The following is a 25521-nucleotide window of genomic DNA, read 5'->3' on the forward strand; positions in this document are numbered from 1 at the left end:
CCTCCTCCATCTCCTCTCAATATGGAGGGTGCTGTTGACAAACAGCCGACCCACGCTGGGTACAGACACTGAGCTAGGGCAGCTGGGGCTGCGGCATCATGACACTTGACAGACACAGAATCCTGTGTTGGTGGTGCAAGGGCAACTGCTGATATCCTCTTGAGTCTGAGGAAGGCCGGGCTCCTCAGAGCCTTTGTGGATGAAGTGTAGAAAGGAACTTCCTGATTTGAATCAAGACAGACCTGGAGTCTAATGACCTGGGCTCCGAGGACTCACTTTCCTCATCTGCGAAGTGGGAAACATGAGAGTGAGATGAGTTAAAGAATCTGAATGAGTTTCCTTAACTGAACACAGGGTTCTGGAATGCAAGCTGGTTTCTCCATCCCCTGAGGTGATGCAGGAGGGGACGGGCCTGAAAGAAAGGCTTCCTTAGTCTGGAGGAAGACAGTGACTTGGACCTGGGTCACTGTGGAGAGAGACCCAGACCTTCTTATGGGGCATAGGTAATTGAGTTGTCCTGTGGTATCCACAGGGGACTGGTTCCAGAACCCCCACTGATACCAAAAGGGACAGATGCTCAAGTCCTTTATATAACCTGTCTCTGTGTGTAGAGGCTACATACAGGGTGTGCCTGCACATCACTTCCTTCATGTGAATTCAGCACAGTGCTGATAGTGTGACAGATTCAAGTTTTGCTTTTTGGAACTTTCTTTGATTTTTTATTTTTTTGAATGTTTTTGATCCACAGTTGTTTGAATTCACAGTATATGTGCTCACTTTTTGGTGCTCAACCTGAGCCCTGTTTCACTTCCATTCACTGATGTGATCTCATCCCTTCCACATTCCACTTCTGGGAGCCAAGAATTGCTTCCCATATTTTACATTGGCAAGAACAAAGAGGTGAAGAACTTGCCCAGGGCCAAACAGCTGCTATTTAGTTACCCAGGAAACATCACAGGGTGATAAGGGCCAGGAGTTGAGGCCGCAAGGGACGCCCCTGCTACAGGGAGCCCTGAAGGAGGCTTTCCTGCCTGGCTTCTCATCCCCTCCCCTCCCGCTCTTGTCACTGCTCCTCCCTCTGCAGGCAGTGAGTGCTCTGCTGGCACTCTGCTTCTCCTTCACTCCCTACAGCGGTTTCAAAGTCAGGGCCACCGTCCCTGTTGTACAGTTGAGGACACAGAGGTGCGGAAAGGCTGTTTTCCCAGGACCACACTGCTAGTGACTGAAAGGATCAGGGCTCAGACCCAGGGCCAGCTGGCTCCATCCAGGCCAGCGTTTGTTTTTTGCTACAGTCCTGGGGGCCTCTTCTTACCTCGTCATTCCTCCCTGGTTCCCAGGAAAGGACTGCTGACTTTTGGGGGAGATGGGAGGGAAGCCTTCAGTTTGCAGGACTGGGCTCATTTAGAGATGAATTTGCCTTTTCTGGGCATCCCTGGGGTCATGGAACCTGGGAACAGAAAAAGATAGTTGTCATCAGGACCGCGGTCTGAATCTGGAATCTGAATCAGATCTGGTTACCAGGCCTGGAAAAGTTGAAGGGTGGATGGAGCAGTGGGGCCTCTGATGCTCAACTTTCTGGGCCTCAAGGTCCCCACCTCATATTGGCTTCCCAGCACAGGCACAGAGTTCTCTGTTAAAACTTCTTCTGGAACCATATGATCCTCCTCCTCCAGCTGTGTTACCACTGGCCAGTCTCTTTCCATCACAGGGACTCAGCCTCCCTATCTCTAAAATGGGAGCATTACCAGTAACTGCTGGGCTGTGGGAAGGTTGAATAAGAACATAGATGAGAAACTGCTGGCCATATAATAACTCTGTTATTTCTAAGTCTGGGAGGCAAAGGGGGAGTGGGAGAGGAGAGGAGTCTGACCCACTCAGGACCACTTTGAAGACATGAGGTCCTAGGGCCATGGACATTAGTGATCAGCTTCCCAGCCTTCTGGTCTCCATGTGGCTCCTTGGACACCTGCTGCAATAAGGAGCTTGTAAGAGGCAGGAAGATAGCAAATGAGCGGTCCACATGCAGCTTTGCCACCTGATAGATGATTGATTTGAGCACCTTCTTAACCACTCTATTCTTCAGATTCCCCATCTCAGGAAAACAAATTTCCCCAAATCAGGAAAACAATCATAGTACCTGCTTCAGAATAGTTATGAGAGTCAATAAGTCTATAGAGACTTAGAACAATGCCTGACACACAGGAAAAGAACACACTAAGGTCAGAGCTTTCGGGTGGGACCATGGACCAGGACAGAGAAACAGCCTGCCTCAGGTCCAGTAGGATTCAGCAATCCAGTAGGATCCATGCCAAGGTCATGGAACTAAGGCAGCTCCCCCCTCAGACAGGGGCCTCTTACATGAACTGCTAGGGACAGAGCCAGTGTGGCCAGCCAGGTGTGAGGCCTATGGAGGGAACCAGGGTCAGGGACGGGAGCATCCTGTCATTCTGAGCACAGAGGGAGAAGTCTGGGTCTAGGCTCCCCACAGCAAGTCAGATCACTCTCAGGGGCCCAGCCTTCTTATCTACCAAATGGGGCTGGGCATCTCTACCCCAGCCCCCAGCCTCCACCCCCATCCTTCTTTGTGAGGCTTTTACCATGTATCAAAGATTACATTTTCAGCACATGATATATGCTCTACCGCCTGTAACATATGAAATCATTACAGATAAAGGTTACAATTCTTTGGAACACTTCTTCCCAATCCCTATGCCCTCACAGGCAATTGGGACACAGTTTGGTATGAATTCTTCTATAACATTCCCTCTGTATTCACCTACATATTTTATTATGAGTAAAAATGGGCAGTATTGTTTGTAGAGTTATTTGTCCATAAATTATATCAAACTGTAAGAAAGTTGGAGTAATGTGGTTGGGTTTGTCCACAAAACTCTTAGAGATTTTCCCGTGTTGGTGTACAGAGCTCTAAATTATTTTTCAGTGCTGCATAGTTTCCAACTTGTGGATATGCTGTGGTTTATTTCACCACCTCCCTGTTGAGGAACCTTTACAGTATTTCTTGGTGATGTGTTTGCAGTGAACACAAGAGCACTGCAGTGAACACAGGCAAGACTTTTCTAGGGTCAACCCCAGAAGGGGAGCAGTGGGTCCGAGAGCAGTCTTTGTTCCCACTGCTGAACTGACCCCCGAGAGGCTGTTCTAGAGCAGTCCCCGGCTGCCCTAGTGGGAAAGAGGCCTCAGGACAGGTGTGAAGGAGATTTCCATAGTGAGTAATCTTTCCCGGCTCCTTTTTGCTCTAGAGGTTTGGTGGGTGGGAGGAGGGGAGAAGGAAATGCTTTGTCTTCCATGGTATCTGAAAATTCTATTTCTCCAAAAGGCAAAGACCTTTCCACCCTGCCTCCAGCATATCGTGGGGGAAATGGTAGCCAGATTTCCACCTCCTGCCGCCTCACAGGAACAGGCCTTGAGAAGGTGTGAATGATCAATAGAATTGCCTCTGCCACACCCCAGGAGTCAGGTTGGGGACAAAAGGGGGATCCCTACTCTTCTTATAATTTGGTATGATTTATGGGGAAATAAACGGTGGTAAGACCCTCTCTTCTAGATGTTTGGGAGTGACTAAGTCAGAAGGGGAGAGACTTTTGGAGCAGGATAGGAAGCTGAACCCAGCTGGTCCACCCCACATGTGACCTCTCCCTCTCTCCCACTCATAGACATACAAAGGGTGTGGGTTGAAGGAAGGAGGGGGCAAAAAAGGAAAATTGAGACAGACTTAAAAATAGATCTAGCTGTGAAAGGAGACATTCAAAGGCTGGCTGGCCTGTCGCTCCTCCCTGACAATGAGCCCAGTTCTCAGACTAACAGGCACTTTTCAAGCTAAATACCAGCTCCCCTGAGATCAGCCTAGGGCTTGGCCACCTCTCCCTCGCCTGAGACCCATCATCCCCAAGTTTCTCTGACAAGTCCACCCCTGACCCCAAGCAGAATTTAGTGCTCTGCCTTCTGGAAAAGACCCTCCTGCCATCGCACCCTCCCTGGCTCACCATTTATGCAAGTTGTCCCCTCCCAGGCTGCACCCAAGGTCACTGGGCCTAACCCAGGTCTCCTTGCTGACCTCATGCCCCTAGGCCCTGTACCATTGGCCTCGCCCTGATCATCTGCCTAGATTAAAGAGTCCACGTGAACCCTGGTGGTTTTTATTGGGCCAGTCTCCAGCCTGGATTAAGTGTCACCATGTATTTTCTCCATGCCATAGACCTCGGGACCACCAGTGCAGGTGTGCAATGGCTCCGCTGCAAGTGCCACTTCCCCTGTCCCCAGAGAGCCTCTCTAGACTCATGTCAGCGTCCTCAGGCTGCAGCTCGTTCTCCTTCCCAGAAAACAGCCTGGTCCCCTGTCAAACATGAATGCCCTCCCAGCAGCATCTCTTCTGTCTGTATCCTCACTCAGTTTCTTCCTGTTTCTCCTTTTCTTCAACAAATTGTAGTAGATCATTTTTTACTGAGTACTCACTGAGCACCTACTATGTGCCAGGCATCCTTCTAGTGGCTTAACATACAGCAGCCACAAGTCAGACCAGGCTTTACATCCTAGAGAAGAAAGGGAATAGCCAGGAAACCGAGATGGCGTAGGAGGTGAGAGTGCTGTGACCGGAATGGAAGACACATGGTGATGGTGGAGGACAGAGCTCCAGGGCTGAGGACAAGGGGAAATTTAGAGAAGCTAGAGGAAGCCTTTTTTCCGTTTTAAAAAATTATGTTTAAAACATGTAATGTAAACTCCACCATCTTAACCATTTTTAAGTGTACAGTTCAGTAGCACTAAGTATATTCACACTATTGTACAACTATGACCACCATCCACCTCCAGAACTTTTTCATCTTCCCAAACTGAAACTCTCTGCCCAGTAAACACTAACTCCCCATTCCCCCTCCCCCAGCCCCTGGCAACCACCATTCTACTTTCTGTCTGACGACTCTACGGACCTCATACAAGTGGAATCATATTTATCCTTACTTCGCTTACCATAATGTCTTCAAGGTTTGTCCATAGTATAGCATATGGAAGAATTTTTTTCCTTTTTAAGGCTGAATAATATTCTATTGTATATAGAGACCACATTGGGCTTATCCATTCAGCAGTTGATGGACACTTGAGTTGCTTCCCTACTTGGCTATTGTGAATAATGCTGCTATGAACATGTGTGTATAGATACCTCTTTGAGAGTCTGCTTTCAATTCTTTTGGCTATATACCCAGAAGTGGAATTACTAGATCATATGGTAATTCTATATTTAATTACCAATTTTCACAGCAGCTACACCATTTTACATTCCCATCAGCAATGCATGAGGGCTCTTATTTCTAAGGGAATATCTTCTTGATGAAGAGAACACCTTTGAGCAGGGAGCTAAATAGCGTAAGGGAGAAACCATGGGAAGATCGGGGGACAGAGTGTTTCAGAGAGCAGCAGTGCAAAGGTGGATTGGTGGGAATGACCTTCTCGAGCTGGTCAGTGTGGCTGGAGCAAGAGAGAAGGCAGTGGGCAGAAGAAATTCTGTAGGACTTACCTCAGCCCACAAGCATATTCAGGACACACACACACACACACACACACACACACACACACACACCCCTACCTACCTCCCTGTTGTAATTTGCTCTGCACAACCTTCCCTGGCCTCTACATGTCAGACCCTCTCCACACTGTCTACCTCAGATCTGTCTACTCAGATCTTGAGCCTCAGACTCCATCCTCTACTGGTTCTCTCCCTCCTTCTTCGACATCCTATCCTGCCTATGCCTCCACTTGAGGCATTTATTTCCCAAGGCCTGGGCTCTAGCTCTGCCTCTCATTTTGTGTCCACTGCTCAGTCAGCCCATTCCAAGCCAACTGCCACCTCTCCTTAGACAGAATTCCCAGATGCTCAGGCCTGACCCTTCTGTGCAGGCCCACACTCTAGCTTCCAGCTGTCCTTTAGGGCCATTCTTGGAAGCCCTGTAGACACCTCAAACTCTACACATCCCAGACTGAACTTATCTTCTCACCCCAGCCCCGGGGTTTGTTCTTCTGATTCTTGGCACCAACCATTTCATCTTCTGTTGCCATGTGTTAATCATGGATCAAATGAAATACAATGAATGCATAGGCCTTTGGCCAGACATTATGAAGGATATAAAATTGAGTTCTGTCTGTTCATAAACCCACCCCAGGGCCTTTGCACTTGCAGTTTCCTCCACTTGAAACACTATTGCTGCTTTTTGCACAGCTGGCTTCAGGTCTCAAATTAATGCCACCTCCTCAAGGGGCCTAGCCTTCTCACCTGCTGTGTTTGGCGATGGCACTTCTGTTTACTTCCTTCTCTACACTTATCTCAAGCTGTGACTATGTTCTTTATTTTTCTGCATATTACTTGCCTTTCCCTGTTGGAATAGTTGCCAGAAGGGCAGGGACCATACTTGTCCTAGTCACAGTTGTGTCCTTACTGCCTGGCACATAAAACAGTATTCAGTGAATATCTTTGAATGAACTAATCAAGAAATGAATACATTCAGCTCAGCTTCTGCATTTAACTAAGGAAAATAAACTTAGATGCATGACAGCTTAATAAAATGAAAACACTTATTTGGCTCTTTGTGGTTTACTTGGCACAGTGAGGAGCTAGGCTGGGCGCCAGCCCTGCTTCTTACAGGCTGCCCAGTAACCATACGAGGGTGCAGTGTTCAATACAATAACACAGAGAGGCCTTCAAGGCACCATGATTGGAGGAGGATGAGGGATGCAGACCCTCAGAACACAAGCGATGGGAAAGAATGGGGACTCAAACATCTGGGAGGTGTCCCGGGTGCTCACCTATCTCACATGCCTTGTTCAGGGTCCTGGAGGGTTTGGGAGCTGTCAGGAGCCAAAGGACTGGCTGTGGGCACAGTGAGAATGTCCTGGCCGTGAGAACTTGTTTTGTGGCTGATTTTCCTCTCTGCCACCATGCCTCTTCCCTCAGTTGTTTGAAGGTCATACTCACCCCCGCTTTCTCCTTCCTGACCTCGGGGTAGTCATTGTGTATAGCTAGTATAACCCTGCAGCTGAATGTTCACCGTGTGAGCCACAAACTGACCTTTTCCTGCAGTCACCGGTAAGCTTGCCAGTCACAGTCACAGTCACTCTAGGATTCTAGAAGGTGAGAGAGCTCACTGGGGCATTTACAGATCATTTTATTTTGTTTTGTTTTTTATTGTAGTATGAACACTTAACATGAGATCTACCTTGTTGATGTTCATTGATGGGTAAATGGATAAATAAAATGTGGTGTATACATTCAGTGGAATATTATTTAGCCTTAAAAAGGAAGAGAATCCTGTCATATGGATGAACCTGGAGGACATTGTGCTAAGTAAAATAAACCAGCTACAGAAGGACAAATACAGCATTATGTCACCTATATGAAGAATCTAAAGCAGTCATATTCATAGAAACAGAGAGTAGAATTATGTTTGCCAGGGTCTAGAGGGAGAGGGAAATTGTTGGTTACTATTCGGTGGATATAAAGTCTTGTTATGCCGGAGATTGCTATAACTTACAGGAAGGAAAACTAAAGCTCATAGGGAGGCCATCACTTGCTCAGGGTTATTTGGCAGGTCAGAGGCAAAGTCAGGAATAGAAATCAGGTTTCCTGTTGCCTCATTCAGGGTGTTCCAAGATAACATGGTGCTTCTACAAAAGTATTATACACTGTAGCCATAATCAAAGATTCTTTCCAAAATTAAAAGTTTTATTAAGTATCCGGACCAAACCCAGACTAACACCAGCCTATAACTAGTAGAATACGGCAGGTGTCAGGGTGAACTGGAAGCCGACCACTTGGTCCTGGATGGGGCTGCTGTGTGTAGGGTGGGGCTCTGTTTGGTCCCACTTCCCCCCAAGCTTGTCCTAGAAGGTGTTGCCTCCTTTTCTCCTTCCTTAATCCCTTCTCTGCCTCTATTGGAGCACAGGTGACAGCTAGGCTACAAAGTGAGCCATCTCTCCCTGAGCTCCTGTCTCTTCAGTTTTCTAGCCCTTGAAGGCTGTGTTAGATGGAAATCACAACCTGAATTCCAAGAGGGAAGGGCCATGTGTCTGACATTGGTGCCTAGAGAAGCGTTGGAGACAGCATTCTCCTGGAGTCTGGTGCTGCCTCACTGGGTTTCCTGGCACTCTCCCTGTCCAAGATGTGACCTTAGAACCCACTAGCTTGCCCTTCACTGGGACCCTCAAAACAGTGAAGATTCATTAGGAATAGTTTCCCAGGGCTTAAAACAGCCCCTTCCCTCTTTCTAGATGTGATTCTTTCTTCCAATGGGCTTCGTGGCTCAGGAGACTGACGGGGAACATGGGGTGCCTGACGTGGCACTCGGCCCCACCTCATTTAGTGTGTGACCTAGAGACAGTTACTGAGTCTGGAGAGGATTCTGGGCGCAGGAACGTGCCTAAGCCAAAAAGACCCAGGGGTTGGGGAAAATAGGCTGATTTTAGGAATACAGTTGGGCTCCCTGGGGCAGGGAGGAGTGCAAGGAGAGTGCTAGGAAGGGTCTTCAGGCTAAGTGAGAGGCAAAGGGCAGGGCTTGTTTGTGCCTCAACTGTAAAATGGAGATATTATTATTAATAGTACCTGCCTATACGGTGTTGGAAGGATTCAGTGAGATAATACATGTAAAAAGTTTAGAGCCATGCTTAGCACATAATGAATGTTCAATAAATGCCAGCTGTTACATTATTAAGTAGGTATTGTTATTATTATCCCTGTTTGATAGGTAGGGCTCAGAAAAGAGAACTTGTCCAAAGGCTTAGGTAGAAAAAGGGGTAGAGCCTAGCATTTGAAACTAGGCCTTCTGACCCCAGAGCATGGGCTGTTAGCATAATGCTAGATAATAAGGTCTTCCTGTCATCTAAGGCTAGGAGCCATAGGAGACATTTGGGGCTGCAAGTGAGAGCAGAAGGTGACCACCATGGCAGAGGAAGGATTAGAGCGGGTAAAAGACTGGAGCTCTCGATGAACTAAGCAACAAGTTCAGGAGAGGGTGTCAGGACGCTAGGGAGCTTAGGTCCAGGATGGGGACTGTGAAGTCCATTACTCTAGAGGCAGGGCAGTTCTGAATGGGGACAAGTGCAGGGTGGACAAAGGGTGGACTGAGCAGATGCAGATGTAGGCAAAAGTCATCTGAGAGAACGTCTCAAGGAGGCAAGAGGCTAAGGGTTATAGCATAGAGATTGCAGTTCCCAGGTGACTAGAGGTGGAGTGGACAGCTGTGAACTGGGGTGAGGGAACTGAGCCACGCACCAGGATGTCAGGACATGGGGCCTGGCAAGGACCCAGCAGAGATGAGGGTGAAAAGAGAGATGGCCATTTAAATGTACAGCAGGTGTTTCCTAGGAGCCTGCCAGTAGCTAGAGAGGTGACAGAGTAGGAGCTTTGAAGGTGGTTTCTTCCTCTTCTGCAAGATAGAACATTGTGGAGAAAGGTCGTGTGGCCCCTGGGCGTGCATGGGGTCATCCTGAGGGCCAAGCCATAAAGCCTAGGGTTCCTTGACCTACTTCTTACAAAAATAGTGTTGTTATTGTAGTAGAGTGACAGTGATGTCTCGCTCCTCATTGCTCTTCACTGAGAATGAACAGCTTTTGCATCCATCATCCTGAATGATCTTTGTGACAACCTCTGCACCAGCAGCTTTCAAAACCTTTTAGTCTCAGACCTCTTAAAAACGGTTAAGAAACTCAAAAAGTTTTTGTTTCTGTGGTTGTATCTATCAGTGTTTACCACAGGAGAAAGTCTTGCTATCTTTTAATTCATTTTGAAATAACAATAATAAACACATTACATGTTAACGCAAGTAGCTTTATTAATGAAAAATAACTTCGAAAAATTAGCGAGAAGAAATGACATTAGTTTTGCACTTTTTGCAAATATTCTTAATGTTCAGTTTAATAGAAGACAGCTGGATTCTCCTAGCTACTTCTTCATTCAGACTGTTACCACTTGTTTTGGTCAACCTCCATGAAAATCCAGGCTCACGGAGATATATAGTTGGAAAAGGGAGGTGGAACCCCAGAGGTTCTGGGGTCGCACTTGGTGAATTGCTGTTCTAGAAGGAGGCTAAGTACCCCCATTTTATAGCTGGACAAACTGAGGCACAGAGACAGACCAGGACTCCCAATGCTTTCTGTGACCCACTGTTTAACCTCAAAGATCCCTAACGGAAGACTGTCCCTCCCAACCTGACCGGGTCCCAGAATAGCCAGCAGTGACCTGGCTGATTTGCTCAGGGTCTGCAGAGAAAGTGCAGGACGGGGCAGCCCTGGGAAACAGAGGTGATAAGCAAAGGCGATAGCCCTGGCACCCCAGGCCCCATGCTCCTGGGAGGAACCCTGTTCCCAGAAGTCTGTCCCTGGACACTGCCGTCAACCTCGGAGTTCATTTCCTGGTTAAATAAACATCTACATTAAATGGCATGGTTGGGCAACACCCATAAGCAGCTTCCGAGGAGAGCCTTGAGCCACATGGCTTGCCAAGCCTCCCTCTTGTCTGGTTGGTGAGGACACATCCATCATTGGCAGAATCACTAAAACGAGACAGCCTGTACGTCCCACCCAGAGTCTGCCTGTCTGGCAGGAGGGGCTGGAAGGGATGTGCAGAGTGTGGCCCCTACCCCGACCCTACTAGAAGTCTAGCCCACAGCTTTGAGATTATAACAATGGTAATGACGACAACTCCAAAAGTTTGGGTGGGGATTGACCACGTTCATCCATCATCTCATGGAGGGTGTGAATATTGACCCCATCTTCCAGATGAGGAAACTGAGCCATCTGAGAGGGGTTTGCCACTGGTCACATAGCTGCTCATGGCCTGGCTGTCCTGACTTTCAGCATAGTTCTTTCCTGCATACTACGGTAGGCACTACTCTGAGGGTAAGAATCAGAAGAGCTGAGGACTAGCTTAGGCTCCTGGAGTGCAAGACTCCTGCTGCCGGCTCTACAGTGTAGGTAAAGGATAGGTGCTTCCTGATTTGAAAAACCCACCCTCATCTATAATGAGCAGAGATGCCATTTACTGAGTACCTACTATGAGCTAGGCACACTGCTAAGTGCTTCGATGTTGGAGCCAGACTGTCTGGGTTTGAATCTTGGCTCTGATACTTATTAGCAGTGACTTTGAGCAAAGGGTAAGACTTATTTGTGCCTTAGTTTCCTCATCTGTAAAATGGAGATAATGAATATCTACCTCATAGATTTTGGAAAAGACTCAGTGAGATAATATGTGTAAAAAGCTTAGTCATGGCCCTGGCCGGTTGGCTCAGTGGTAGAGCGTCGGCCTAGCGTGTGGAGGACCCGGGTTCGATTCCCGGCCAGGGCACATAGGAGAAGCGCCCATTTGCTTCTCCACCCCTCCGCCGCGCCTTCCTCTCTGTCTCTCTCTTCCCCTCCCGCAGCCAAGGCTTCATTGGAGCAAAGATGGCCCGGGCGCTGGGGATGGCTCTGTGGCCTCTGCCCCAGGCGCTAGAGTGGCTCTGGTCGCAACATGGCGACACCCAGGATGGGCAGAGCATCGCCCCCTGGTGGGCGTGCCGGGTGGATCCCGGTCGGGCGCATGCGGGAGTCTGTCTGTCTCTCCCTGTTTCCTGCTTCAGAAAAATGCAAAAAAAAAAAAAAAAAAAGCTTAGTCATACTAGCCCAATACTAAGTTTAATAAATGGTAGCTGTTGCATTATTAAATAAGTATCATCATCATCATCATCATCATCACTCATGTTTTACAAATGGGGCTCAGAGATGAGAAATAACTTGTCTAAGGGCATAGGTATAGGAAGGGTTGAAACCCAGGATTTGAATCAGGCCTTCTCAGCGTTCTGCTGGATGACAAATGAGAATTGAATCATAGGCCTCTAGAAGGTTGGAAGTTGTCCTGACTCTTGTCCTCATTTTATAGGAGAAGAACCTGAGCTTCAGATTTCCTAACTCCTGTCCTTTCTCTACAGAGTATTTATTCTCTTTATGGAGGCTTGACCACAGGGTTTTCTTAGCTGTCAGAGCCTGTCCTGGCAGAATACATTTTCCACTGAGAGGGTTTTGTTTAGAAAGCCTTTTCACATGTGGGACTCTGAAGGAGCCCCTGCATTGGGAAGAGTGAGCTGCTCTTGTCCACAGAGCCTCATGCTAGCCCTGCAGATGTAAAAGGCAGACAGTGAGTCACAATTTGGCGCCAGTGGGAGGGCGGGAGGCCAGGTGAGGCTAGAGGCCTCTGCAGGCCTCACAGTTATCCCTCCTGCTCCATGGATGCTGTAACCGCTGCAGTGAGATGCAGGAGGGAGACTAGCTAACCATGGGCACAGGGTCTGCACTGTTAGGATGGCTTCAGAAAGACTGAATCTCAAAAAAACACTAAGAAGCAGTTAGAGATGGACTAGCTCAGGAGGGAGCTTATTTATTGAGCATCTATTATATGCCACGCACTATATCATATTTTATCAGTTTGTTCAAATATTTATTGATTATCTCTTGTATATTAGGCAGTGTGACTGCTATAAAGAAAAGTACAGCCAGCTAAAGGGTTAGAATAGTACTAACGGAGTGAGATTTTTGCTGCCATATGACATTTGGCAATATCTAAAGACATTCTGATTATCAAAACTGAGGGTGGGGGGCTGCTGCTGTCATCCAGGGATCAGAAGCCATGGGTGATGTCAACAGTCCTACAAACATAGGACAGCCCCAGCCACACTGTGCAGTTGCTCTCTCAGCAGGTAGTGAGTTTCTAGAGTAGATTATTCACTTGACCAGTAACTCCACCAGTGTCTCTGTTCTTCTGGGTCCCAGCTATGCCTGATATCTGGCAGATTTGGATACCTTCTGCTTGTGGCTGAAGGCCCAGGCATCTACCTCAGCTTCTGCCCATCCTTCCTTACAGGGGCATAAGTTGGGGTACAGATAGATTACATGGCTCACCTTCTGAGGTTAGCCAAGAGCATTAATGCTCTCAAAGTAGATGATTCTCTCATTCATTCATTCATTCATTCATTCTTTCAGTCAAAAAAGGGAATCTACAGTATGCCAGGCACTGCTCATGCAGAGCTGAAATTGTTGGTCCCTGCCCTCCAGGGGAGACAAAATCGGTCCTGAGAAGGGGATGCTGAGAAGGGTAGCCAATCCAGCCAGGTCAGGCAGGGATCAGGAAAGGCTCCTGAAGAAGGTGATAGATGCCATGGCTTAAAGGATAACTGGAAGTTAGCCAGGCAGAGAAGGGGAGAGGGACACAGCAGGGACAGCATCTGCAAAAGCAAGAGGTGGGAGAGAGCTCACTATGCACAGTGAATTACAGGTTGTTCAAGATCATAGTCATGATAGTGGCCACTTATGGAGCACTTACTATGTTGTGCTGAGCACTAGCTCAACAACCTTCTGAGTTAGATGCTGTTAAGATCCGCCTCTAGGACACACTGGCGTGTTTGAGGCAGAAAGGCACAGGAATGAAATGCTAGTGCGCAGTGAGGGAGCGAGACTGCAAGAGGAAGGCAGGACCCAGATAAAGTAGGAGTGTGGATTTTATTCCTAGTGAAGCAATTGAAGGATTTTAAACAAGGAAATTTACATGGCCTGACATCGTGGCTGAGTGGAGAATGGATTGGAAACGTGTTACCGATTAGGAGGTTATCTGTGCACTATCATTCTTTTTATTTTCTTTCCAAGTACATGAAAAGTCCATTCTCTTGGTATCATTACCTGTCTGCTTAGTTTTAAGCGAAATTCCTTTTATGTCAACTTGGTTTTTACTTGTGTCAACATTTAGCATGCTACCTCTTCTGTTGAAGGATGACCTCCTAATGCCCACAATTGTGACAACGATGGCATTTTTTATAGCTTGTGCAACTTCCTTTTCAATATTTGAAAAGACTTCAGAAGAGGAGTTACAGTTGAAATCTTTTTCCATTTCCGTTAGGAAATATCTTCCATGTTTTACATTTCTTCCCAGAGTTATACAAAATTTGTTTCGTATGTCCATAATCACTATCGTCCTTCTGACACTGGTGACAGTAACACAGGATCCTCCTCAGAAATTCCCAGACTTGTTTTCTGTATTGGTGTGTTTTGTTTCCTGCCTGAAGTTCCTGTTCTTCTTGGTATACTTTAACATTATAGTCATGTGGGACTCCAAAAGTGGAAGAAGTCAGAAGAAAATCAACTAGCTATGTGAACGGTGCTGAAAGTTTTGTGAATTTTTTTGCTATGTATAGTGATAATTTTGAGAATTATGGACTTATAGGAAAGGAAATGGTGAGACATCATTGTTCTGTATACAAATAAAAGTTTGGGGACCAAAAAAAAAAAAAAAAAAAAAAAAAAAGGTCCGCCTCTACAGGTAAAGAAGCCAAGGCGCAGTGAGGTTGAAGATCACGTAGGGAATGAGCACCAAGGAATGACCTGAGAAGTTTGTGGAATTTGCCTTCAGCAGCATGGAGGTCCTTCTCTGAACCTGATGTTTGTGGAGCTGGGGTCTTCCTCTGCTGCCCTCCCCATTGGTGTTGCCTTTCCTGATGGCTCTGTTCCTCTCACAGGTGGAAGGCCAGTCCAGAGCCCATGTCATCGCACAGGAACTGCTATCTTCAGAAAAAGCGTGAGTCCCCAAGCACCTGCCTATGGCCTTGAGCTTGTTAACAGAGCATCGCCCCTCCCGGCTTAAACAGGATAGGAATTAATGCACATTCAACCCCCTTTGCCTCTACAGATACGTGGAGATGCTCCAGCACTTACATCTGGTGAGTTAATCATTCTAATTGCCCAAAACTAATTGTCCTTTTACAAGGCGGTGATATAAGAGGCAGAAAAGCAATGAGGAGTCAGAGGTGATTCCATGAACAGAGGCTTGGCAGCAGGCAAGTGTTCTTTCTCAGAGGCTTTTCAGGGAAGTCTGTCTCTAATTCTCTGCGCTGGTGGGAGCTGTTTGGGGGATGTGCTAAGATTTCTGGAAGGACGTCTGTGGTTTCCTCAGCACTCTTGTTGAGGAAGGCAGGAGAAAGACAGATGTAGTTCTGGATCATTGCTGTGTGTGTGTGTGTACATGTATACGTGTGTGTGTATGTTACATGTTTTGGTCCATATGAAGAAGGTGATGTGTTTGCACAGTGACAGAGCAATTGGGGCATCGTGAGGCTTTCTCAGTCATCTCAGCATTAGGGCAATAATGCCTGAGCTGGTGGGTAGGGAATCCTCTGGACTTTCAGAGGAAAAGCATGCAGGCCCAGATAACAGGCACTGCCACCCTTCATAACCCACTAAACTGCCGGGAAAGTCTCCCTTTGCAGTTTGATTCAATTCAATAGACATTTTTGAATACTTGCTATATGACAAAGGCTGGAGAATGTAAAGACAGATCAGACAGGGTCCTTACCCAGGAGCAATCTGGCCAGTGAAGGAGACAAATTAATGAATCAATAATTATTCGGGACACCAGGTAATTGACTGACAACCTGGGGAAATCTTGGTGGGCTTCCCTGAGGAGGTGATGTTAAGGTGAGGGAATAGGGTACAGGCACTTGGGACAGTTCCCTACCCCTCTGGGCTTTGAAGCCATTTGCAGTCTCTTTGTAGTTTAGCATCTGATTCTGCACTGCTTTTTATTGTTCGCCATACCTTTCTAAGAATGGCTGGCCTGACCTGCAGTGGTACAGTGGATAAAACATCGACCTGAAATGCTGAGGTCTCCAGTTCGTCACCCTGGGCTTGCCTGGTCAAGGCACATATGGGAGTTGATGCTTCCTGCTCCTCCCCCCTTCTCTCTCTCTGTCTGTCTCTCTCTCTCTGTGTCTCTCTCTCCTCTCTAAAATGAATAAATAAAAATCTAAAAACGAATGTCAGATCTGGGGATGTCTACCCTGAACATTTTGTCAGTGGTGATATGGAGGTTCAGAGGGAGTGACTTGCCAGTGTCACTCAGTAACTGAACCAAGACAAACACCCATTCTCCCGCCTCCCAGTGCACTAGTGTCTTATGTTAGTCCTGCATTCCCAGCTGCCTTTGGAGTTCCTCGGGGCAGGATCCTTTCTGGAGGCAGCAAAGCACCAAGCCAGTTCTCTTGCTGAATCCAGCTGTGGTCCCTATCGGTGACAGTACGCTGGTATCACATTGCCATGTGAGCAGGGGCCCTCACTCAGTCTCCAGGAGGAGACAGAACACTACTCTGGTCTGCAATCCCAGACCCTCATTTTCCCCCCCAGGAAGAGAGCTTTGTGTGCATTATGTTAATTATTAAACCCTAATGTCCTCATGTGTAAAATGTACCAATCTCCCTGACCCCCCCCCAACCTTTACATCTAAAAGATCTATTTAGCCAGGGCAGCAACAATCACTCCTATGTTTTTTCCCTCTCTCTCACTTGCTTCTGAGCTGGCAGCATGTCAGAGAGGGCTTGGGCTTTTTGTTTTATGACTTTGTTAAGAGGGTTTTAACTGGGAATCTTCCATCTGTGTTTGCACTGCTTCCTGCCAGTTGGAAAGATGCTGAAGCTGCTGGTAATTCATAATAATATCCTGGGGGGGAGGGAAAGAGCCTATAAAAATCACAATTCATAAGCTAGTTGCGGGAAATTGTAGTCTGGAGCTACATGTATGACGTCAGTGCTTATGGGGATAGAAGTGGCAGAAATGCCACAGTGAGCCTCCCGACTCTTAGGCAGAGATCCTAGTTGAAAGGAGATTCAGACTTTGCTGCGTTATACACTGCTCCCAACCTGGATCTGTCGCTGATTGCTAAGTTGGCAGGTTCTCTTTCAGAGTTTCTCAGAGATTTGATGCTGTTGAAATCCTAGGACTGTCTAGTGATGGGGAGGGGCTGACTGGATTGTAAACCACCCCAGCTGAAAAAGTTCTTGATGCCATTCTGCTGTGGGTCAGAGGGGTTGAGAATGGCCTCTGGCCTTTTGTGTTTGGGATTCAACTCTGTGCTTATCATATAGTAGATAGAGCTAACTCAGGGATTACTAACAATTCTGACCATCCAAAAGTGATTTCTAATGGTCAAGATCCTGTTTTATTAACTAAGAATGGATTTTACATGTTTTAAATGTTTCTTAAAAAAAAAAGGGAAGGATAATAGAGACCATCTGTGGTCCACAAAGGCTAAAAATCTGGCCCTTTACAGAAAAAGTTTGCCAACTTCTGATATAAAGACTTGCTTCATACTTCCAAGAACCCAGTCAAAAACACATTCATATACCTGCCCATCTGCCTTATAGTTGGTCTCTCATCCATTCAGCTAGCCAGACTTTCACCCATTCGTCTGCTCTTTCATCTGTCCATGCACCTAATGACATGTCCACACAGCCATTCACCACCCGCAAATCAGCCACTACCCATATGTCTACCCATCCATTCAACCATCCTCTCACCCATCCATTCACTTAGTCATTCAATTCTCCATCCACCCATCCATCCATCCATCCATCCATCCAATATACTCATTCCTTCTGATGGAACATCACAAGATGTTTACAGGTCCATAGGCACTGAGATAGGCCTGGACTCCCGAAGATGAAAAAGACCCAGAGCTACCTTTGAATGTATCTCTCTTTTTGTGTGTGGCTACTTGGCCTGACCTGTCGTGGCACAATGGATAAAGTGCCGACCTGGAAAGTTGAGATTGCCAGTTCAAAACCCTGGGCTTACCTGGTCAAGACACATATGGGAGTTGGTGCTTCCTGCTCCTCCCCACTTGTGTCTCCTTTCTCTCTCTCTCTCTCTCTCCTCTCTCAAATAAAATATTATGCTACTGTGTGGTAAGTGTAATATGGGCAATTGTAGTTTTGTGCAAAGTCTGCAAGAACATGAAGGAGAGAGAGACTTATTCTCCTTTGTGATATCCAGGAAGTTTGGCAGAAGAGGTGACCTGAGGTGGACTTTGAATCAGCCCACAAGGCCAGGATGGTAATGGAGGAGGGCACGTTAGGCAGTGGTCAGCATGGTACATGATATATTTAAAGAATAATGCATCATCACATATGATTAAAACATGGGTAAGTTTGGAAAGGCAGGTTGGAGGTAGAATCAGGGGTCAAGTGATGAGTCCAAAACAAGGTTAGGACCAGATTGAGAAGTACCTAAAATGCCAGCCTTAAAGGCTTATGCTTTTCCTTGTGTATAGTGCATCTTTGGAGATTTGAACAGAAAAGGTTCCTGGACACTTTAAATATTCTGTTTCCTTATCTAAAAAAAAAATGCCTCTCCTAACAGCAGCTAAAAATTTCTATCTTGGGTCCCCTATTTGGGCCAAGGCATTGAAGTCCTGTTTAGAAGCCATTCTGCCAGCTAGGAGAGGTGATTCTGGCAGTTCTCACCCTCGATGTCCCAAGAGAAGTTCCCTTACCAAGGAGGACCTACATGACGTGGTCCTTGTCTATCTCTTGGACATTGCCTCTTACCCCTTTCTTCATTCACTCCAGACACACTGGCCTGCTTGCTGTTCTTCGAATACTGCAAATGCAGTTGTGCCACCTGGCTTTTGCACTTGCTTTTCCCTCTACTGGGAATGTCCTACCCCTGGTATTTTCATAGCCACTTTCTCCTTCTTACTTTGGTCTCAGTTCAAGTGTCACCTCCTCACAAAAGAGGAGGTACCTCCAAACTTAATGACATACAACAACCATTTTATTTTAATCACAGATTTTCTGGACTTTGTACAGAGTAAGGAGAGCATGTCTCTGTTTCATGATGTTTGAAGAAGACGTAAAGACTAGGGGTGACTTGCTGGAAACATTATATGACAACTGTAATGAAAAATAAATTTTAGACTGGGACGCAGAGGACCCAGGTTCAAAACCCCGAGGTCACTGGCTTGAGCCTGGGCTCATCTGGCTTCAGCACGGGCTCACCAGCTTGAGCGCAGGGTCACTGGCTTGAGCGTGGGATCATAGACATGACCCCATGGTTGCTGGCTTGAGCCCAAAAGTCACTGGCTTGAAGCTCAAGGTTGCTGGCAAGGGGTCATTCACTCTGCTGGAACCTCCCAGTTGGGTACATATGAGAAAGCAACCAATGAACAACTAAGGTGCTGCAATGAAGAATTGATGCTTCTCATCTCTCTCCCTTCCTGTCTGTCTGTCCCTGTCTGTCCCTCTCTCTGTCTCTATCTCTCTGTCACACACAAAAAAAGAAAATAAAAATAAATTTTAAAATAAATTAATTAAATTTTAAAATGTTTTAAAAGACTAAGGGTGACTTAATGGCTGGGGCTAGAATCACCTGGAGGAGTCTTTATTCACATGGTTGCTGGTTGGTGCTGCCTGTTGTCTTGGACCTCAGCTAGGCTGTTGGCCAGAACACTTACTTGTGACCTCTCCATGTGGTCTCTCTACATGGGCAAGTTTGGGCTTCCTCACAGTATGGTGGCTGGGTTCCAAGAGTGAGTGTCCCAAGAGAGAGTTAGGAGGAAGTGCGTGGCATTTTTATGATCTAGCTTTGGAAGTTACGTGACACCACTTCCACCGTACTCTTATTAGTCGAGACAGTTGCAAAGGTCCACCTAAGTTCAAGAGGAGGGAATACAAATATCATTAAGTGGGAGGAGTATCAAGCTCACGCTGCAGAAAGATCATATGAGATAAGAGATATTGTTATGGCTAATTTTGGAAAATGTACTACAGAAGTCTTTCCTAATAATTCTGTGTCAGTTAAAAATCATACTTGACTGCTGGTAATAAAAACCCAATTATGGTCCTGACTGGTTTGCTCAGTAGATAGAGTGTCGGCCCAGCATATGGACATCCCGGGTTCGATTCCTAGTCAGGGCACACAGGAGAAGCAACCATCTTCTTCACTCCCCTTCTCTCCCTCTTCTCCTCCCGTAGTCACTAGCTTGATTAGTCCGAGTGTTTGCCTCAGCCACTAAAAATAGCTCAGTTGATTTGAGCATCAGCCCCAGACAGGGGTTGTCCTGTGGATCCTGGTTGGGGTGCATGTAGGAGTCTGTCTCACTATCTCCCTTCCTCTCACTTGAACAAACAAACAAAAGAAAACCCAAATATGATGGCTTAAATAACTTAGAGGTTATTCTCTCATGTGAAATAAGTTCAGAATAGGAGATCCAGGTCAAGTTTGGCAACTCCACAAAGTCTCAGGGACCAAGTTTCCATTTGTCTTCTGCATCCTTTCCATGGTTCCTCATGAACACAGATGGCTGCTGCAGCTCTAGCCATCACATCAATGTCCCAGGCAGGAAGAAGGAGAATGGGAAAAGTGAAAACTGTGCTCCCAGCTGAGTTAGTTCACTTGAAAAAGAAGTCCTAAAAGTTCCTCTTAACGACTTCTACTTTCATCTCATTGGGCACTCCTAGTTGCAAGGGAAGCTGGGTCAACTGGAAGTCAATTGGTCAAAACTAGGTTTAGCTCAGTGACTGTGCTGCCTTTTTTTTTTTTTTTTTTTTTTTTGCGCGCGAGAGGGACAGAGACAGATAGGGAGAGAGAGAGAGAGAGAGAGATGAGAAGCATCAGTTCTTCGTTGCTGCACCTTAGTTGTTCATTGATTGCTTCTCATATGTGCCTTGACCGAGGGGCTATAGTTGAGCCAGTGACCCCTTGCTCAAGCCAGCGACCTTGGGCTCAAGCCAGTAACCTTGGGCTTCAAGCCAATGACCTTTGGGTTCAAGCCAGCAACCATGGGGTCATGTCTATGATCAGTGGCTGTGCTTCTTGAATGTTCATTCTGGGGCCCAGGCTGAAGGGGCAGCAGGTACCTAGGAGAGGCTCTTCTCATGCTGATGGCAAGGGGCAGGGATATGCTCTCCCCAATGATGGGGCTGTGCCAAGGGTGTGGATGCAGGGAGAGTGAAGATCTGCAGCTATACTACCTCTTCTATGTTCATCCATGCTTTGTTTTATCTTCTTCATTGCATCTTTCACTATCTAAAATTATCTAATTTATGTATTTGTTTACTTATATTGTGTTTTTATTTTTATTCAGTTCTGAATACTTTCTCATTTCCCTTGTGGTTTCTTCTTTGACCCGTGGGTTATTTAAAATTATGCTGTTTGATTTCCAGATAGCTGTGAATTTTTCAAATTTACTTCTGCTGCTGATTTCTAATTCCATTGTGGTTGGAGAATATACTTTGTGTGATTTCAACTATTTTAAATTTATTGAGGCCCTGGCCGGTTGGCTCAGTGGTAGAGCGTCGGCCTGGCGTGCAGGAGTCCCGGGTTCGATTCCCGGCCAGGGCACACAGGAGAAGCGCCCATCTGCTTCTCCACCCCTCCCCCTCTCCTTCCTCTCTGTCTCTCTCTTCCCCTCCCGCAGCCGAGGCTCCATTGGAGCAAACGATGGCCCAGGCGCTGGGGATGGCTCCATGGCCTATGCCCCAGGCGCTAGAGTGGCTCTGGTAGTGACAGAGCGATGCCCCGGATGGGCAGAGCATCGCCCCCTGGTGGGCAGAGCATCGCCCCCTGGTGAGCGTGCCGGGTGGATCCGGTCGGGCGCATGCGGGAGTCTGACTGCCTCCCCATTTCTAGCTTCAGAAAAATACAAAAAAAAAAATTTTTTTTAATTTATTGAGACTTGTTTATGGACTGGCATATAGTATATCCTGGAGAATGTTCCATGTGTACTTGAAAAGAATTTGTTTTCTGCTCTAGTCAGGTGGCTGTTCTGTAGATGTCACTTAGGTCAGGTTGACTGACGGTGCTGTTTGAGTCTTTTGCACCCTAACTGATTTTCTGTCTCATTGTCCATTTGTTACTGAGAGTAGATGTTGAAGTCTTCAGTTATGATTTCTGAATTGTCTGTTGCTCCCTTCAATTTTGTCTGCTTTGCTTTGTGCATGTCAGGGCTATTTTTAGGTGCTTGTCTATGGTCTGGCTTCCTTACTAGACTCGGGACTCCTTGAAGACAGAGCCTGACAGGTCCCATTCCCAGCGATTGTGATGCCCAGTACATCATTGGTGCTCGACAAATATGTGATGAGTGAATGATGGCAGGGTTAGTCCTTTCAGCAGTCTTAGGATTTCTACAGTCAAAAATATTTCCTGAGCAATTTCTGTGTGCTGGGTACAGGGGACTTATGGAGGAAGACAAGGGGAAGTCCTTCCCCAGAAACTGATAGTCTATGAGAAGAATGGGCATGGAAAAAACCAATATTACTACAGGGGCAGGGGGCACACAGGAGCTGGGGGGTGCAGGGAAGGCACCTGCCCTGGGCTTCTGGGATCAGAAAAGCATTCCCAGAGGACATGTGACTAAGCTGAGACTTGAAGGATGGGGAGGAGTTAGCCAGGTGATGGAGCAGTGAGGAAGGCTTGCATCTGGCAAAGGGATCAGGATGTGCAAAGATCTGGAGGCCATTAAGAGAATGGTGTGATTGGGAACTGAAAGAAATTCAGCCTGGTTGGGGCATTTTGAATACAGGAGGAAACAGTGAGAGCTGAGGCCAGCAAGGTATGGGGTGAACATGGAGGGCCCCAGGAGTTATGTTTGGGGTTTGGGTTTGATCCCCTGAAGGTCCTTGGGGAGGCTGCTAGGTGATTCTAGCAAGAGGTGACAGTGGACTGGAGTGTTGCAGCAGTTTTCAGTACTCTTGGCTTGGTAACTGATGGACTGTGGGGTGCAGGAGAGGAAAGGAAGGCTCCAAGCTGAGCCCAGATTTCTGGCTTGCTGACTCACTAAGAAGGCAAATGCTGGAGGGGTTCAGGCTAGGCTTGAGGGAAGACGATGAGTTTAGTGTGGGTCTTTAAGTGTAAGGGGCTCAGGGAAGGACATGCTGGTGGTCAGCTGGGCACAAGATGGGCACTGGAAATGATCAAGTATAGAGATGTTAACTGCAGCTCCTGGAGAAGCCCAGATTTCCCCAAGGGAGGATGCACAGTCAGGAAAAGCTGTCAGGTACCCTGAAGAGGAATGAGGTGCCCTGGAAGGGGTGAGCCTAGGGACTGGCAGGTTTTTATGGAGGGGCCAAAGGGACTTTGGGAGGGGTTTGGGGAGGTCTCAGTGCAGGAAGGCAGTGAGAGACTTTCAGATCCAATCTGCATGCATTCCACTTCACTACTGCACCCCCTGCTATTTTCAGTGATAGTAACCACTTGAAAGGGTGCCCAGAGAGCCCAGGACAGAGCCAGACTTCTCAAACTACTGGGAGAAAGAGGAGATTCATTTGGAAGCCCTTCCTTATCACTGTGTGGGAGTTTCATTTTGGCTGTGGCCTCAGTGCTGACATGACAGGCCAACACAGGATCTAACAGGACTGTCTAATTTATGAGTTTACTCACCTAAATTGGTGTGCTGTCAGTGTGCCCCACTGCAGTCCTCTCATTTCTCCCCCAGCCAACTCTTCCTCCTCATTATGGTCAGTGTCCAATGTCTCAGAGGCTGTAGAAAAGGGGGGGTGAGCATTTGTTGAACTCCTATATATGCTTGGCAATTTATATACATTGTCTCATTTATATAATTTATATAATTGCACATAGTTTGTGATCAATAAGTATATTCTCAGATGGCTGGATGGGTTGAAAACTGAATCTCAGAGAAGGCGACTTACCCAAAGTCACATAGCCAATGAGAAGTGGGGCCAGGGCTGTTTGACAGCAGAGCCCTGAGAAGGGGAGTTGACGTATAGTCCAGTTAGGTGGTAGGGAGCACATGGAGGGAAGGAATCAGTATAAGCAGGAGGAATTAAGTCAAGGAAGGCTTCTTGGAAGAGGGAGTTTTGAAATAGGCACTGACGGACAGAAATTGGGAACAGGCCTTTCAGGGGATAGGAGCAACAGGAATAAGTGCACAGAGGGGCGGTCTTGGGAATGTGAAGTATATAGGAAGTGACCAGAGAGCTGTCTTTGGGGTGAGCCTGAATGCCGTGTTTCAAAGGAGGCATAGGAATTTGGGAGCCCCGAGAATTTGAGCAGGGAAGGTTGGTCTGGTAGGTTGGGTAGGAGGGGGTAATGCTGGGATACCCCATGTTTAACCCAGACCAAGCCCCAGAATGCTTGTTTTTTCATTCAGTCCAGGAAAAAAAATTGCTGTGTGACCCTTGAAAGTCTCTTGGTCTTTCCTCCCTCACCCTCAGGTAGCTGGTGGAACTCAGACATTTTTAGCTACAGAATCTTATTAAGTCAACTGAAATTTTACTCAGAACCCCAATATGAAGAGTGGATGAAAGGGGTGGCACTTTGGTTCAAAGGCAAACGGAGGCCAACGTTTGGGCTCCCCCAACCCTGGGTCCCGAGACCACAGAGCAGAGTGGGAGAAATATTCTTCTAAATCAGTGCTTCCCAAAGGGGGTCCCCAAACCAGCAGTGTCAGCATCACTGGGGAACTGGTGAGAATTGCATATTGTTGGGCCCCACCTCACAACTGCTAAATCAGAAATTCTGGTGATGGGGCTCGGCCATCTGTGTTTTACTGACCCCCCCCCTCCACCAGATGATACTGATGGACAGGAACCTTTAAGACTGAGAGACAGATGATTCTGTGAGGTTCTCCAGCATGGGCTCTCTGGGATTCCCTGACCCCTAGCAGCCAGCATCCTCAGGGACGCTGGTTCCTGACCCTGGCTGTTCATGGGTTCCCAGCAGTGTTAAAAAATATGGATATTCATCCCACCTTCAGAAATTTGTATTTAATTGGTCCGGGGTGTTGCCTGGTCATCTGGAGTTGAAAAGCTCCCCAGATAATTCCAATTTGCACCTAAAACTGAGAACCTAGTGGAAAAAGTAGCAAGCATTCATTCAGCACAGTTGTGAACAAAGCCAGGTCAATGTCAGGGTAAAACCGAAGGGAATGAAACACAGTCTGCTCTATGCTTAGTTGGAGGGAAGATGACAGAAAAATTCAGAGTAAGTAAACAACCCAACAATGCAAAATTTTGCAAAACTATTGCTTTTCAGGCTGGGATTCATGTAACACTGCCCGAGATATGCAGTAGGTGCTCAGGAATACTTAAGGCCACAGGATAAACTGAGCACATTTCTAAGATCCTCTGCTTTGCTCTAGAAATATAATTTTAAATAAGGTAAATCAGACATGGATGTAGCTTGGAGAATAATGTAAAATATGCATTAACTTTTAAGCTAAAATATGAGACTTCAGAGACGTTCTGGCACCAGGATGGCTCACTTCAGGCTATGACCCAAAATTTCTGGAGGCTTTAGGACACAAGAGAGGACCTTAAACCAACTACTAAAGTGACCCAAGAGGGCCTCATGGTGGAGGTAGCACTTGAAATGACTTTGAAATATAAGCAAGATATGAATCAGTTACCAGAAGCACAAAACAAAGACAGGCTGGAAAAGAGGATTCACAAAAAGCAGCAGCACTCAAAGCTGGGTTCCGGGACCAGCAGCATCGCCTGGGCACTGGGGAGAAATTAAAATGATCCAGTCCCACCTTGACCTACAAAATGGACATTTGGGGTCCGGTAAACAACCTGTGCCATTTGAGTAAGTCCAGCAGGTGATTGTGAGGCACACTTTACTTCGGGAACCACGGATACACAGAAATGAGCAGTCTGTTACAGGTCGGCTGCACTGGCTTTGGAAGGGCCATGAACTCAGGCCCAGAAGTTT

The 25521-nt window shown here is 46.9% G+C and overlaps 1 protein-coding gene across 1 annotated transcript in view; it reads left to right on the forward strand.

The window, feature by feature from the left end:
• FGD5 (FYVE, RhoGEF and PH domain containing 5) overlaps positions 1–25521 on the forward strand; it is a 137037-nt gene that overhangs the window by 60002 nt on the left and 51514 nt on the right. Inside the window, exons 4-5 of the mRNA XM_066245645.1 lie at positions 14541–14599; positions 14711–14741. Coding sequence (XP_066101742.1) covers positions 14541–14599; positions 14711–14741 — 90 coding nt within the window. The remainder of the gene's footprint in view (positions 1–14540; positions 14600–14710; positions 14742–25521) is intronic.

Source organism: Saccopteryx bilineata, chromosome 10 (genome assembly GCF_036850765.1).
Source record: "Saccopteryx bilineata isolate mSacBil1 chromosome 10, mSacBil1_pri_phased_curated, whole genome shotgun sequence".
Taxonomy (NCBI): domain Eukaryota; kingdom Metazoa; phylum Chordata; class Mammalia; order Chiroptera; family Emballonuridae; genus Saccopteryx; species Saccopteryx bilineata.